The following is a 12,173-nucleotide window of genomic DNA, read 5'->3' as shown; positions in this document are numbered from 1 at the left end:
AGCAGGAACAGAAAGAGGAAGCTGAGGTTTTACTGGGTACTGGGGTTCAGCCATCCTGTCCTAAATGAGGAGCCCTGCCAACGTGGGCATTAAGGTACTGGCCTGCAGGCATCCTGCACCTGAGCTCAGGTGGGTCCTCAGAGCACCTGCTGCCCCTTCCCCCATCCAAACCAGGTTCCAGGTCCCAAAACTTAGGCCCTGTAGCCACCCTAATCTTGGGGAGACATCACTGTTAAGAGAATGCATACGAGCAGATCTAGTCTTATCTGGTGGCTTTGTGGTAATGAATCTTCCTGCCAATACAGAAGACGCAGGTTCCATCCTTGGGTTGGGAAAACCCCCTGGAGGAGGAAATGTCAACCCACTCCACTATTTTTGCCTGGAAAATTCCATGGACACAGGAGCCTGGGGCTACAGTCCATGGGGTCACAAGGAGACCGACACACACGCACACACACGCATGGCGGGTAAGTCAGTACCTAAGAGTTGATGGGTGACAGGGCTTGAATCTGGACTGGACACGTAGGAGGAGAGACAGTGGGATTTGGGGAACACCAGGTCTAGCAGTAGGGGCCACCAGAATCAACCAGTGAGCCACGGGATTGTGGGAAGACGGGAAAAACAAGAAGTCAAGGGGAAGATACAGGATTTGAGGGAGATTTGGGGGGCTAGGAAATAAAGTGGGTGGGAATACACTGGGTGGGGCCTAATGTCCTTGGTCTGGGCAGACAAGGAACTAGGAGGGTATACAGTCAATCGGTGAGACTCCACCCATGGCGTTATCATGCGTAACTACTCCCTACCCTCAAAAAAATGGCCTCCGCGAGAGCCCGTCCAAAACCCTGAGACAAATGAGACTGGAAGCAGAAGTCCCGCCCACTTATGGGCAATTGCCCTTCTTAAAAATGGCCACCACAGCGCTTCTGGAAGTGAACCGCTCTGGGCCCCGCCTTTGATCTCGTTGGTGGGGCTGGGGGCATGCGAGCTGCACCGCGCGGGACAAGTCGCCGGCGGCGCCCGACGGAGCAGGTGATTCCCCCTCCAGGCCCCGACTCAGGGCTGGAAGAGTCGCGGAGAGCACTGACCAAGGGTACCCGTCCCGTGTGTCTCCCCACAGTACCCCCGGGGCCCGCCGGACCCCCATCTCTGATTCTCGCCGTGGCCTGTATCGAGGCACTTTTTAGCTTGCTCCGGCCTCCCTCATCATGTGTCCCCCAGGGCCGCAAGCGCATCCATGTGCCCTCGGGCCCACTATTCTGGATGCTTAAGGGTATCCCGCTAGCTCGTTTAGGGAGCTGCTGCTTCAGGGGTCGGCCATCATTGTGCCCCCACTTCCTGTACTCCCATCACCCCGCATTTATACTCCCGCCTGATTTTGGATGCCGGAGTCCCGTATACCCCTCGATCCACTTGGTGCTTCTAAGAGCTGCTTTGGGGGTCAGGGGACTATGATGTCCTCTGGAACCTGCGTTATGTACCAGGGCCCCAGGAACCGGGCTTCATAGAATCTGGGATAAGCAGTGAAGACCTCGTTTCTAGACTCTTGAGTGCCCGGGGCTTCTTCCACTCCGCTTCCCAGGACTCCTCCCACATGGCCTACTGGTCTCCCTCCACCTGGGGCACATCCCCACCTGAAGGGAACAACATAGTACTTCTTTCCCCAGTTTCACTTAAATTTGTTTGGGGAGGGGAGGAGGCATTATGGAGCATCTGGAGAGTTTAGGGCTGTGCGGTCCCAGAGATGCTCCCAGGCCACCTGGCCAGTGAGGATGGGGCAGTCAGGGTTGGCTCCGGAGAGGAAGTGAGTCCTGCAAAGTGAGGGGCAAAGGGGCAAAGACATTCTGAGTGGGGAGAATGGTGTGAGCAAAGATTCTGAGGTAGGCAAGAGGGCTAGCCAAGCAGGAGAGGAGGATCAGAACATAGGTTAGGGACAGACCCTTTGCATCATGAAAGGTGGTGTAGTATGGTGGTTAACAGTGAAGGTTTTGGAGCCAGACTGCCTGGGTATAAAACTGCCATTAACTTCCTTTGTGATCCTGGGCAAATTACTTAACCTTACAATGTGTCCATTTCCTTTTGGGTAAATGGGATAATATGATATATTAGTATCTATATGTTAGGGTAATTGTGAGGATTAGGTAAATTCATACATGTAAAGAGCACAGAACAATCCCTGGCAGATCTTAAGCAGTCGTCCATGAATGCTAAGTCATTTCAGTTGTGTCTGACTCTGTGCAACCCTATACAACCCTATGGACTGTAGCCCACCAGAATTCTCTGTCCAGGGGATTCTCCAGGCAAGAATACTGGAGTGGGTTGCCATGCCCTCCTCCAGGGGATCTTCCAGACCAATGGATCGAACCCACCTCTGTTTGTTTAGGGCCACTAGGGCCACCTGGGAAGCCCTGTAAGCAGTCAGTAAATGCTAAATATTATTACCTTCATCAGAGGTATTCAAACAAGACTCACAACAGGATGTCAGTCACATTTCATGGGGGCAACTAACCAGTGAACCCTGATTTGGAGCCCCCAGGATGTAATGGGGTTCTGTGGGCTATATCCAGAATTTGAAAAGTCTTGGGGAAATCACGTTCTGACCCTGGAGAAGCCTGGCTATTTGGGCTGCAGCTTCCCCAACTCAGGGACTATGAGGAGAAATATTAGGAGAAGGTTCTGGGTAGGAAAGGAATGCCAATGAAGCCTAAGGGGTGGAGAAGGGTGAAAGAAAGAAGTGGCAAGCTTTGAAGGGGAAAGTTTGGGCAGCCCAAGAACAGGAGGAACGGGGACATTCTATTAGGAAATAAGCCAGAGCAAAAGCTCAGGGCAGGAAAACTTTTATTTGAGCACAGTGAGGTGTTTGCCATGAATAACTTCTTGGACCTTGGCTAGAAGCTAGGCATCAGCCACATCCCTGAGAACTTCTTCCCTAGAAGCTTTCATGCAGCATCCATGGACCTTGGTCCTCACAGAGGTTGGCAGACAGCTGCTAGCAGCCAGGAGTGGTATAACCTGGGGTGGATGTTGGTCTCCACAGGGGGCTGACTTCTTGGGGGAGCAGCATGATGGGATCTGGTATGCCTGGTTTGAGCAGTTACACTCCTCGCCAGGGCCCGTACTAGGGTCTGGAGCAAGAGGCTGGCCTCCCCTGGTAGGATAGGGCTTCTTAGTTCTGCTGTCCCAAGTGACCCTGTACTGTCACAGCAACTCTGTGTTAACAGTCAGGGAACCAGGGAACTGTGATTGTAGATGGCAGCCCTGTCTCAACCCAATTGGAGGTCTTGACATCCCCCCATTCCCAAAGTAGCCCCTTGAATATACACTCAACTAGGAAGTCCTGGATTTATCTCTTGACTACTACAGTCAAGCCAGGTGACTCTGGGCAAGTCCTTAAACCCACTGAGCTTCAGTCTCTTCATTTGTGAAGTGGGAAGTAACTTTATTGAGTGTACATTGATCAATAAACCAGGTGTGTAGTCCCTGTGCTCATGAAGCAAGTGGAAGAATCATTAAACATTGCCCCAGTAATTTTTTAAATTATAGCTATAAAAGGTGTTGTTAAGTAAGGAAAAGTGTAGTCTGGAGTAAGGGTGTAAGATAGAGACCAAACCAGTTCTAGAGGGTCAGGGACAGCATCCCTTGAAGGAAACTGTAAAATGAAACCTGAAAGGTGAGAGGAGTTAGCAAGTGAAGGGGTGGAAGCAGCAGGTTACCCAGGCAGAGGAAACAGTTCATGCAGAGACTCTTGCCATGAAAAAGCTGGAGTGCTGGCAAGGTGAAAGCAAGCCAGGGTGGAGAGGAGTGATCTGGGTGGGGATGGGGGCGGGCAGTGGTACATAATGGCTGGAGAGACAGAGGCAGGAGTAAGGCCCTGAATTGAGGGCCACAAAAAGAATCTGGACTACTCTGGAAACAGGAAATCATGGATAGATGTTATGCAGGAAGAACATGATTTTTTGTAAAGATTGTACAGCCATGATCTTTGTGGAGAGTAAGTTGTTGGTGGAAAGATGGTGGTGAGGAGAACGATTGGGAAACTTGCAGTTAAGGCAAGAGATGGAGCTGAGTGGGAGGAGAGATGGAGAGAAGTAGACATGTTGAGAAATAATGGTCAGGGCTTGGTGACTGATTGGATGTGGGAAGGCAGAGGGTAGGATGGTGTCAGGGATCCTCACAGCGTCTGGTCTCAGACTTGTGGCAGGAACAGCTGGGTACATGGACAGGTGTACACTGGGGACAGGGACAGCCTTGGAGGAGTAGACGACTTGGGAGAATGTCAGTTTGGAACATGTTAAGTCATCCCCATGGAGGTGTCAGTAGCTCAGAGGAGGAGGCTGGACTAGAGAACTAGACATTTGGGAATTGGTGACATGGAGTTGGAACAAGAAGATCTGGGCCCAGATGAGATCTTCCAGAGACAGAGTGTGCAGACTGAAGAGAGGAGAAGCAGCTTTGAGCCTGAGCTTTGCTGCCACAGTTAGAGGGGAAAAAGAGGAGAGGGATGGCCTGGGAAGAAAGGGCCAAGGAGGTGGAAGAGAAACGGGAGGATGTGATGCCTCCTAGACCAATACTGATACTGCTGAAAGGGCAAATATGAGGTGAAAGAAATGGCCTTTCTCTCTTTCTTGATAAAAAATGGATAATATTGGCAAATTCATATGGTTCAGCCTAATTAGACCAATTAGGGCTTCCCAGTAGCTCAGCAGTAAAGAATCTGCCTGTAACACAGGAGATATGGGTTCAGTCCCTGAGTTGGAAGATCCCCTGGAGAAGGAGATGGCCACCCACTCCAGTATTCTTGCCTGGGAAATCCCATGGACAGAGGATCCTGGAGGGCTACAGTCCATGGGGTTGCGTAAGAGTTGAACACAACTTAGCCACTAAACAACAAAAATAATTAGACCAAAACCTGAAAACAGTAACTCCTGACCTTAGCCTGAGAAGATTTGGTAGAGATGTTGGAGCAGAAGCCAGACTAAAGTTGGGGAGAAGTGGCTAGAATGGAGAATAAGGCAGTAGACTTGAGCGGGACCTGGTGACTGGTTGATTGCAGCAGGTGGGGTTGAGAGAGGGTGAGACTCAGGGTAACCCCCAAGTTCAGGTTTGGCAGCTGAGCAAGTTGTGTCAACTAGTGAAACAGGAGGGGGTGCCTGTTTGGAGGGGGTATACACAGATGGCAAGGATATGGTGAATTGGGGGTAGGTTCTCCTGAGTCTTCTAACTGGGATAAGCTGACATTTGGACCTGTGGCTCTGGAGCAGTTTGTTGCCACCTGTATGTTCTTGGCTACCAAATACAGACTTTCTGGAGCCAAAAGCATGTAAGTAGGATTGAAACAAGTCAGTTAGTATTTATCAAGCACCTACTAAGTGCAGGCATTTTTCTAAGTGCTAGGGCTATACCAAAGGATAAGACAAAGTCCCTCCCAACTCTCTCTTCTTGAAGCTTATGTTCTATAGGGGAGGAGAGACAAAAAGCAAATAAACATAAAAATAACATTAAACTAGTATATGCCATGTAGAAAATAAAGCAGAGAAAGAGATTGGGGAATATGGGAATGGTTATTTTTGGTAGGTTAGTCAGGGACAGTCTCTCTGGAGGCAGCATTTGAGCAGAGCCCCGGCAGAGGTGAGGGGATGAGCCACGTGGTTATCTGGAAGAGATAGGCAGGAAGAAGCTGGGCGAGTTTGAAGGACCCCAAGGATGCTGGTGGAATGAGCGAGGAGGGAGTGGTGATGTTGGAAGGTAGGCAAAGGCCAGATCTTCTAGGACATCGTAGGCCTTGGGAACGAGAATGGACAGCCTCTGTAGGTAGCCTCAAGCTGCTGGAAGGGCAAGGACCAGGCAGGGAGATAGAATTCATGAAAGACTTCCCCTTCTATCTGGGCCCCAGAGCCAGAAAAGCCCCTTTGTGTGAAGGGTGGGTGGCCCATTCTGGGTGGGGGGATGGCTGTGCTCAATCCTGAGGCCTGTTCCTTGGGGGGCTGGACAATGGGCCCCTTGTGGCTGGACTTGGGGGCCCAGTGGCCCTCTCAGTGATGGGATTCCTCAGCCAGGAGGCATGTGACCTCAAGACCTTGGCGTCTTCCCAGAAGATCTGGGCCTACTTCTGGGGAGTGGGGTGGGGAGATGGGGAGAGGTTAGGGGGAGGGAGGAGGGAAACCTCCACTCTGGAAACCTTCTCCTGAGACAGTGTCCTGTCCTGTCTCAGGCTGGAGGAGGTGGAGAGATAGGGAGGCGGGGGGCTGTGGCTCTGCTTGAGCGAGCGGGGGAGGACCAGAGAGTTGGAAGCTTCAGGCAACTTCAACAAATGGTTTCTACAGCAGGGCAGGAGGGAGGAGCTGGCTGCCCCCAGACCTGGTGGGCAGGGGCAGGCAGAAGAGGGCCTGATGAGCCTCCCTCTTGTATCCCTTCAGCAGAGGAGAGAGCATGGAGCTGGAGCGGATTGTCAGTGCAGCCCTCCTTGCCTTTGTCCAGACGCACCTCCCAGAGGCCGATCTCAGGTAGGAGCTGCTCTCCTGGAAGGGTCATGCTTGGGCCAGTGCTGGAGCAGCTGGGCAGGACTCTGGACCCTAACCAGTGGAGAGACTGGGGTGGGGAGCACTCAGCCCTGTTCCTGAGATGCGGAAGGGCTGAGTATGATCTGCTGGTGTGGCCTTGCCTCTCATCCTGTTCCCGTCACCCTTGTTGAACAGAGGGGAGACCAAATCTCTGAGGAAGGGGGAGGGTGGGATACTCTCCAGGCTTAAGGCTTGAGGTCTGCCTCACGGTCCCCAGGAAGCCAGGGGCTGGAGTCCCAGGCTAATAGGGCTTGTCTTGTTCTCTTCCTGCAGCGGCTTGGATGACGTCATCTTTTCCTATGTGCTTGGGGTTCTTGGGGACCTGGGCCCCTCAGGCCCATCAGAGGAGAATTTCGACATGGAAGCCTTCACTGAGATGATGGAGGCCTATGTGCCCGGCTTCGCCCACATCCCCAGGTGGGGCGTGGCTGGGGCCAAGACGAGGGGGGCTGGCTGATGGTGGAGGGTGGGTAGAGTTGTCCTTTAACCACCCTCCTGGTCTTTTCAGGGGTACAATAGGGGACATGATCCAGAAGCTCTCAGGGCAGTTGAGTGGTGCCAGGAACAAAGGTAAGCCTGGGAATCGGGCCCCTGGGTGACTCAAATGGCCTCCTCCAAAACCCTGGCAAACCTGTTGCTCTTTCTGCCCCTTTAAGAGAATGTGCAGCCACAGAGCTCCGAGGGCCAAGGTCAGGTATCTATCTCCCCAGAGGCCCTGCAGCGGCCCGAAAAGCTCAAAGAAGAGATGATGTCTTCTGCTGGGGACACCCAAGATGAGGTACTGGTAGAGGAGGGTACCAGTGAAGGAGCTCGGGGGGCTGGAAAGGAGGAAATAGTGCCTCTTGTCAACATTTGTGCCACAGGCAGCCGGCCCTGAGGAAGAGCTGCTGCCAGGGGTGGACGTACTCCTGGAGGTTTTTCCCACCTGTTCAGTGGAGCAGGCCCAGTGGGTATTGGCCAAAGCTCGAGGGGACTTGGAAGAAGCTGTGCAGATGCTGGTAGAGGGGAAGCAGGGGCCTCCAGCCTGGGATGGCCCCAACCAGGTATCCTCTGCTAGACTCCCCCACCCCATGCAACCTCAGCCATGCTCCAGCTTAGTGCTAAGCCCCTGCCCCTAGCCTAGCCCCATTTGCTTCCCCTGCTGGTACCCTAGGCCCTACACCTGGCTTCTCTCTGCAGGACCTGCCCAGGCGTCTCAGAGGCCCCCAAAAGGATGAGCTGAAGTCCTTCATCCTGCAGAAGTGAGTCTGGGCTGGGCAGGGCTGGGACCTTTGAGGGTCTTCCCAGGGTGGCAAGAGCTTCACCCAGCCAGTTTTTGGCAGGTACATGATGGTGGATAGTGCGGAGGATCAGAAGATTCACCGTCCTATGGCTCCTAAGGAGGTGAGATGGTCGGGGTCGTGGAGCGGGCGCATCTGTCTCCAGGCTTCTGCTGCTCACTGCCTGATTGCCTGACAGGCTCCCAAGAAGCTGATCCGATACATCGATAACCAGATAGTGAGCACCAAAGGGGAGCGATTCAAAGACGTGCGGAACCCTGAGGCTGAGGAGATGAAGGCCACATACATCAACCTCAAGCCGGCCAGAAAGTACCGCTTCCACTGAGGCACTTGCCAGACTCTGCCCGAGCCATCTAGGCTCAGATCCCAGAGGGATGCAGGAGCCCTACACACCACACAGGGCCCGCCCTAACTCCTGTCCCCCTTCCTTCCCAACTTCCTTGCTCTACAGTGTTAACCTCTTCTTGGAGCTGCCACAAGCACAGTAAAGGTAGCCCCAGGAAGGTGTGAGTCCATTCTGGTTATTTCACAGCTGGGGTGCTAGAATACTGTGTCTTTCTCTCCCAACTTCACATCCCCTATCTCCAACAGAGCAGCGGCACCAGGCAAGAGGGGGTAAAAAGCTTTTTATTTGAAGCTCTAGGGTGGGGCAGGGCACTGGCCTCTCACCGGAGGCCCCCACAGTTCAGTTTCCTTACAGTTCGCGGTGAGGCCCCCGCCACACAGTCCGGCTGTGCCCATCGGCAGGCGGGTCAGACCTGCAGGTTGACAAAGGGTGCGAAGCCCACCACGTCCTGCAGCAGTACCAGGGCCTGATGCAGCGGCGGCTCAACGTCGATGTCCACACCGCGCTTCCGCAGGCGGCTTAGGCTGGGCTCGGCCACGTGGTGGCAGTGCCGCACCCGCAGCGAGCGCAGCGCTGGGCAGTACTCTGCCAAAGTCCTGGGGGAGGAGCAGGGGGAGGCAAAGGGCGTGAAGCCGCTACACACGCGGTGGGGGAGCCAGCAGAGCCCAGTCTCCCTCCAGTTATGGCATACTTTCCTCCTTACAGGAGGGAAGGGGCCTAATTTGAGGTCATACACTCAATGCCTCCAGTGAACCAGAGACTTCATGCCCCAGGATTGCAAGGTTTTCCCCTTGTTGAATAGCCAGAAATCTGACTTTGTTTCTGAAATCTCCCAAGGTGTAAATAGGAGTTCAGAAAAGGTTTTCAACTATGGGATCTCTGGCCTAGGTATTCCTGGAGGCACTTCCTGTTCAGAATGCAGTTCCATGCTAGTAGAAAGATCCAGAAACCCCAGTTCTGCCAACTAGAGCCCGCCCCTACCCCCAGAGAACTTAAGCGATCGCTCTTTTCCCATCTCACCGACCCCAGCCCAGGCACCTGATACCGTCGCTTCCGACGCGGAGGCACCCTGTTAGGTCGAGGTGCTGGAGTTCCGGGCAGTTCCGAGCCAACTCCTGGACGGCGGTATCCCCCACATTGGCGTTGACCGCTAGGGAGAGGCTGCGAAGGCTTGCGCCGCGCCTCTGCGCCAGGTATACGATGGCCTCATCCTTGAGCTGTCGGCAGGCGGTGAGGTCCAGCTCCTCCAGCGCCGGACAGCGGTCAGCGAGGCCGCGCAGCGCCAGCCCATCTACCCAGTCACAGTGCGCGAGCGAAAGGCGCTGCAAGCGGGGGCAGCCCTCGGCCAGCGCCCCCAGCGCGCGGCGGCTCAGTTGCCCGCAGCCGGCCAGCGCCACACTCCGCAGCTGCGGATTCCGCGCCAACACCGGCACCAGATCCTCGTCCGACAGCCATTCGTGACACGGCGCCAGCGCCAGCTCCTGCAGCCCCTCGGCGTCCCGCAGCAGCCAGGCCAATGCGGCCCGCGGAATCTGCGGACCCACCTATGGGCGGGGAGGCACCTCGACTCTCAGCTGTTCCCGGGGGAGGACTCTGCCTACTCGCCCCTGAGGAGTTCTTTCCTGGCAGCAGGTTGCCCTCGGGGCTTGGCACCTGCCCTCCCAGGAGAGACCCTACGCGCCCTCAAGTTGATCCCTGGTATTCCCCCTTTGAGAGTACTTCTCGCTGGGTGGATCGCTTCCTAGGCATTCCTAGCGGCCCACTGGCGATCGGGAAGGGTAGACAGAGGGGCTGGGGGCTGGAGGCGGGGCAGAAGTGGCGGGGGGGGGGGGGGGCAGTATCCAGAAGGGGGCGGGGCTCCAGCCCCAGGCTCACCTGAGCGGCGTCGAAGCGGCGCAGCCGGGAGAGGTGCAGCTGCACTAGTGCCCGGAAAGCCCGACTGACGCGCTGCAGCCAGAGCAGCTGGCGCAGCGGCACCCGGCTCAGGACGTGTGGGAGCAGCACGTCTTCCCAGGGCAAATCCAGGAGCCTGTGGGTAAAAGGGCGTTGGCGGCGGCGTCCCCGAGTCACTGTTACCTGCGAGTCCGCCTCCGTTATGCTCCTGAGCCTAGGCTCCTAAAACCAGCCCCCAGGCCCAGCCCTGGTTCAGCTCCACTCCCCCAGGCCCTTCTTCCCTCTCTCGGCACCTCCGGTGCTCGGTACCTGACGGCTCCGGGCTCTTGCTCCCCTCCGGACGGGTCCATCGGTGGCTCCATCGGCTGCCTACTGCGCGTGCGCAGTAAGGTCTTCTCGCTGTGGCCTTGGAGCGGACGCAGCAAACCCGCCCTCTTGAGCTACAGAGACAGACCGATTCAATCGAGTGCCGGCTCACTGAGGATCCTATCTGAAAGCCCTCCGGATGGATCCTGAAACCGAAGGCGGAACAGACCCGTGGTGTAAACTGAGACCTCGCCTTCTCTGCTATAGGGCTTGAGACTGGAGGCTGAAGAATGCGATCGTGCAGCAGAGACTGACTTTTTTCGTTTGGGGCCAGTGGCCGCGTCTAAGTGAAGTGATGGGAGGAGCAGGCAAAGCCAAACGTATAAGGGGCGGGGCCAAGATTCTAAGGTTCTGGGTCTGCTTTCTCTGCCCTCTGGTCGCGTTTAGCGAGTTTGAAAAATGGGGAGAAACTGTCCAGGCTCTCATTGTCTGACACGGAGTGGATGCCCAAGAATTGGTGAATGAATCGAAGGGGCAAAGTTAGAATTTATCTTCCTTAATGAAGCAGATTTGCCCAAACCTCCCATCCCTGGTTGATTGTGAGGTAAAGAGCTATTCAACCCCTTCCACTCCCAGAAGATTTGGAACGGGTTTACACCTTTTGGGGAGAAATGTTGGGGTCGAAAAGGATTATATCTCCAGCTGGGTCCCTTTCCTTTACCCGGGAGGTCTGGAATCCTGAGAAGAGTAAATGTTCAGTTCGGCCCACCAAGAATATTGCTTCTCGTTTGACCTGGCGTTGGTCTGGGGATTTAGTTGTGGGGTCTAAGATTAGGCCCGCCCTAGGGCAGCGGCCCCCCAGACCTCTGGGTTCAGACTCTGGGTCGTCCTCTCACCGCGTCCCCAGATCCTAATTCAGAGTCCGCTCCAGGGGACATCTGGAGCAGTGCTTTCCCCATCATCCATTGTCAGGGAGGGTGTGAAGGACGCAGAGGGCTACTGCTGTCCTAGGAGCTCCCCCACTCCCACCCTCGCCCTAGCAGGGTTGCATTCTCCCTTCGTGCAACTGTTTCACCTGCCTCTTCATAACGAAAACTGCTTCCCATCTATTACCAGGGTTTCAGGCACCTCTGCAAGGTGGACACATCTGTTCCGTCAATCCACTTTAAAGATGAAACCGAAGCCCTGGAGAGGAAGCACCTTGTCCGGGGTCAAGTGAATCGGGATAGAGAACTCGGGCATCCTGTTTTCCCCCGAATTCCTTTCACACTCCTCCAACCTCCCCCACCCCCACTCCCATGCTGCTGAGAAGACAGTAAACAGCAGCGGGGAAGGACCAAGGAAGATCAGTTTGGGTGGGGGACTTGCTTCCTTTTCCTCCGCCTCCTTGGGGAACGGTAGCTGGAAGGATAGATCTCTGCTAAGATAGAGTCAAGTGGGCGCGCACCACCTCGGGCCGCGCGCCTCCTCCCCCTTCCAGCTTTGTTCGCGCTTCTGCGCCTGCGCAGTGCGACAAATCTGGCGCTGTCCCCTTCAGCACCACGCCGAGCCAGCGCCGCCCCTCCCCGCGGTGAGCCCCGCGCACCCCCGCCTCGCACGTTCTCGCGCCCCCTGACCGCTCGAACAGACCCCTTCTTCCTTCCGAGGTCACTACTTGCCTGCCTTGGATTTCCCAAGGAGAGCAGTTGCCATAGTAACTCTAGCGGTGTTTTCTTAAGATAGCCGGGCCCGCTTCTACCTTGGCCAAGGGCACAAGGGTTGCCTGTCTCCCACTTCCTCTAGTCCAGGCGT

At 55.3% G+C, this 12,173-nt stretch overlaps 2 protein-coding genes across 5 annotated transcripts; one reads left to right on the top strand and one right to left on the bottom strand.

Annotated features, from left to right (window-relative positions):
* Positions 1 to 880: 880 nt before the first annotated feature.
* On the top strand, positions 881 to 8,340 carry CUEDC2 (CUE domain containing 2). 4 transcript variants are annotated; one of them, XM_069567545.1, is made up of 9 exons: positions 881 to 1,029; positions 6,417 to 6,500; positions 6,831 to 6,974; positions 7,066 to 7,127; positions 7,214 to 7,335; positions 7,421 to 7,600; positions 7,737 to 7,798; positions 7,880 to 7,940; positions 8,016 to 8,340. In XM_069567545.1, the coding sequence occupies exons 2-9, from the start codon at positions 6,427 to 6,429 to the stop codon at positions 8,160 to 8,162; spliced, it is 852 nt and encodes a 283-aa protein (XP_069423646.1). In that variant the 5' UTR covers positions 881 to 1,029; positions 6,417 to 6,426; the 3' UTR covers positions 8,163 to 8,340. The 4 variants fall into 4 exon arrangements, with proteins under 4 accessions (XP_069423646.1, XP_069423647.1, XP_069423648.1 ...); XM_069567546.1 differs by having other exon boundaries at positions 893 to 1,090; positions 6,414 to 6,500; XM_069567547.1 differs by having other exon boundaries at positions 895 to 1,090.
* Positions 8,341 to 8,448: 108 nt separating this feature from the next.
* FBXL15 (F-box and leucine rich repeat protein 15) lies at positions 8,449 to 10,736 on the bottom strand. Its single transcript, XM_069567544.1, has 4 exons — positions 10,386 to 10,736; positions 10,059 to 10,212; positions 9,222 to 9,727; positions 8,449 to 8,779 (listed from the first exon to the last, which is right to left on the bottom strand). Exons 1-4 carry the CDS (start codon positions 10,436 to 10,438, stop codon positions 8,590 to 8,592), a joined length of 903 nt encoding a protein of 300 aa, XP_069423645.1. The 5' UTR covers positions 10,439 to 10,736; the 3' UTR covers positions 8,449 to 8,589.
* Between the last annotated feature and the right edge of the window lie 1,437 nt (positions 10,737 to 12,173).

This window comes from Ovis canadensis, chromosome 22 (genome assembly GCF_042477335.2).
Source record: "Ovis canadensis isolate MfBH-ARS-UI-01 breed Bighorn chromosome 22, ARS-UI_OviCan_v2, whole genome shotgun sequence".
In the NCBI taxonomy this organism is placed as follows: Eukaryota; Metazoa; Chordata; class Mammalia; order Artiodactyla; family Bovidae; genus Ovis; species Ovis canadensis.
Note: the sequence above shows the minus strand (reverse complement) of the source record. Positions and strands in the feature narration are given on the sequence as shown.

Excerpts from the sequence above, each read along its gene's own strand:
- FBXL15 (XM_069567544.1), bottom strand. The coding sequence starts at position 10,438 with ATGGAGCCACCGATGGACCCGTCCGGAGGGGAGCAAGAGCCCGGAGCC. Across the intron at positions 10,213-10,385 it reads CAAGAGCCCGGAGCCGTCAG|GCTCCTGGATTTGCCCTGGG; the intron begins GTACCGAGCACC and ends TTTTACCCACAG. Across the intron at positions 8,780-9,221 it reads GTCGGAAGCGACGGTATCAG|GACTTTGGCAGAGTACTGCC; the intron begins GTGCCTGGGCTG and ends CTCCTCCCCCAG.
- CUEDC2 (XM_069567545.1), top strand. The coding sequence starts at position 6,427 with ATGGAGCTGGAGCGGATTGTCAGTGCAGCCCTCCTTGCCTTTGTCCAG. Across the intron at positions 7,336-7,420 it reads CTGGGGACACCCAAGATGAG|GCAGCCGGCCCTGAGGAAGA; the intron begins GTACTGGTAGAG and ends TTTGTGCCACAG. Across the intron at positions 7,941-8,015 it reads GTCCTATGGCTCCTAAGGAG|GCTCCCAAGAAGCTGATCCG; the intron begins GTGAGATGGTCG and ends ATTGCCTGACAG.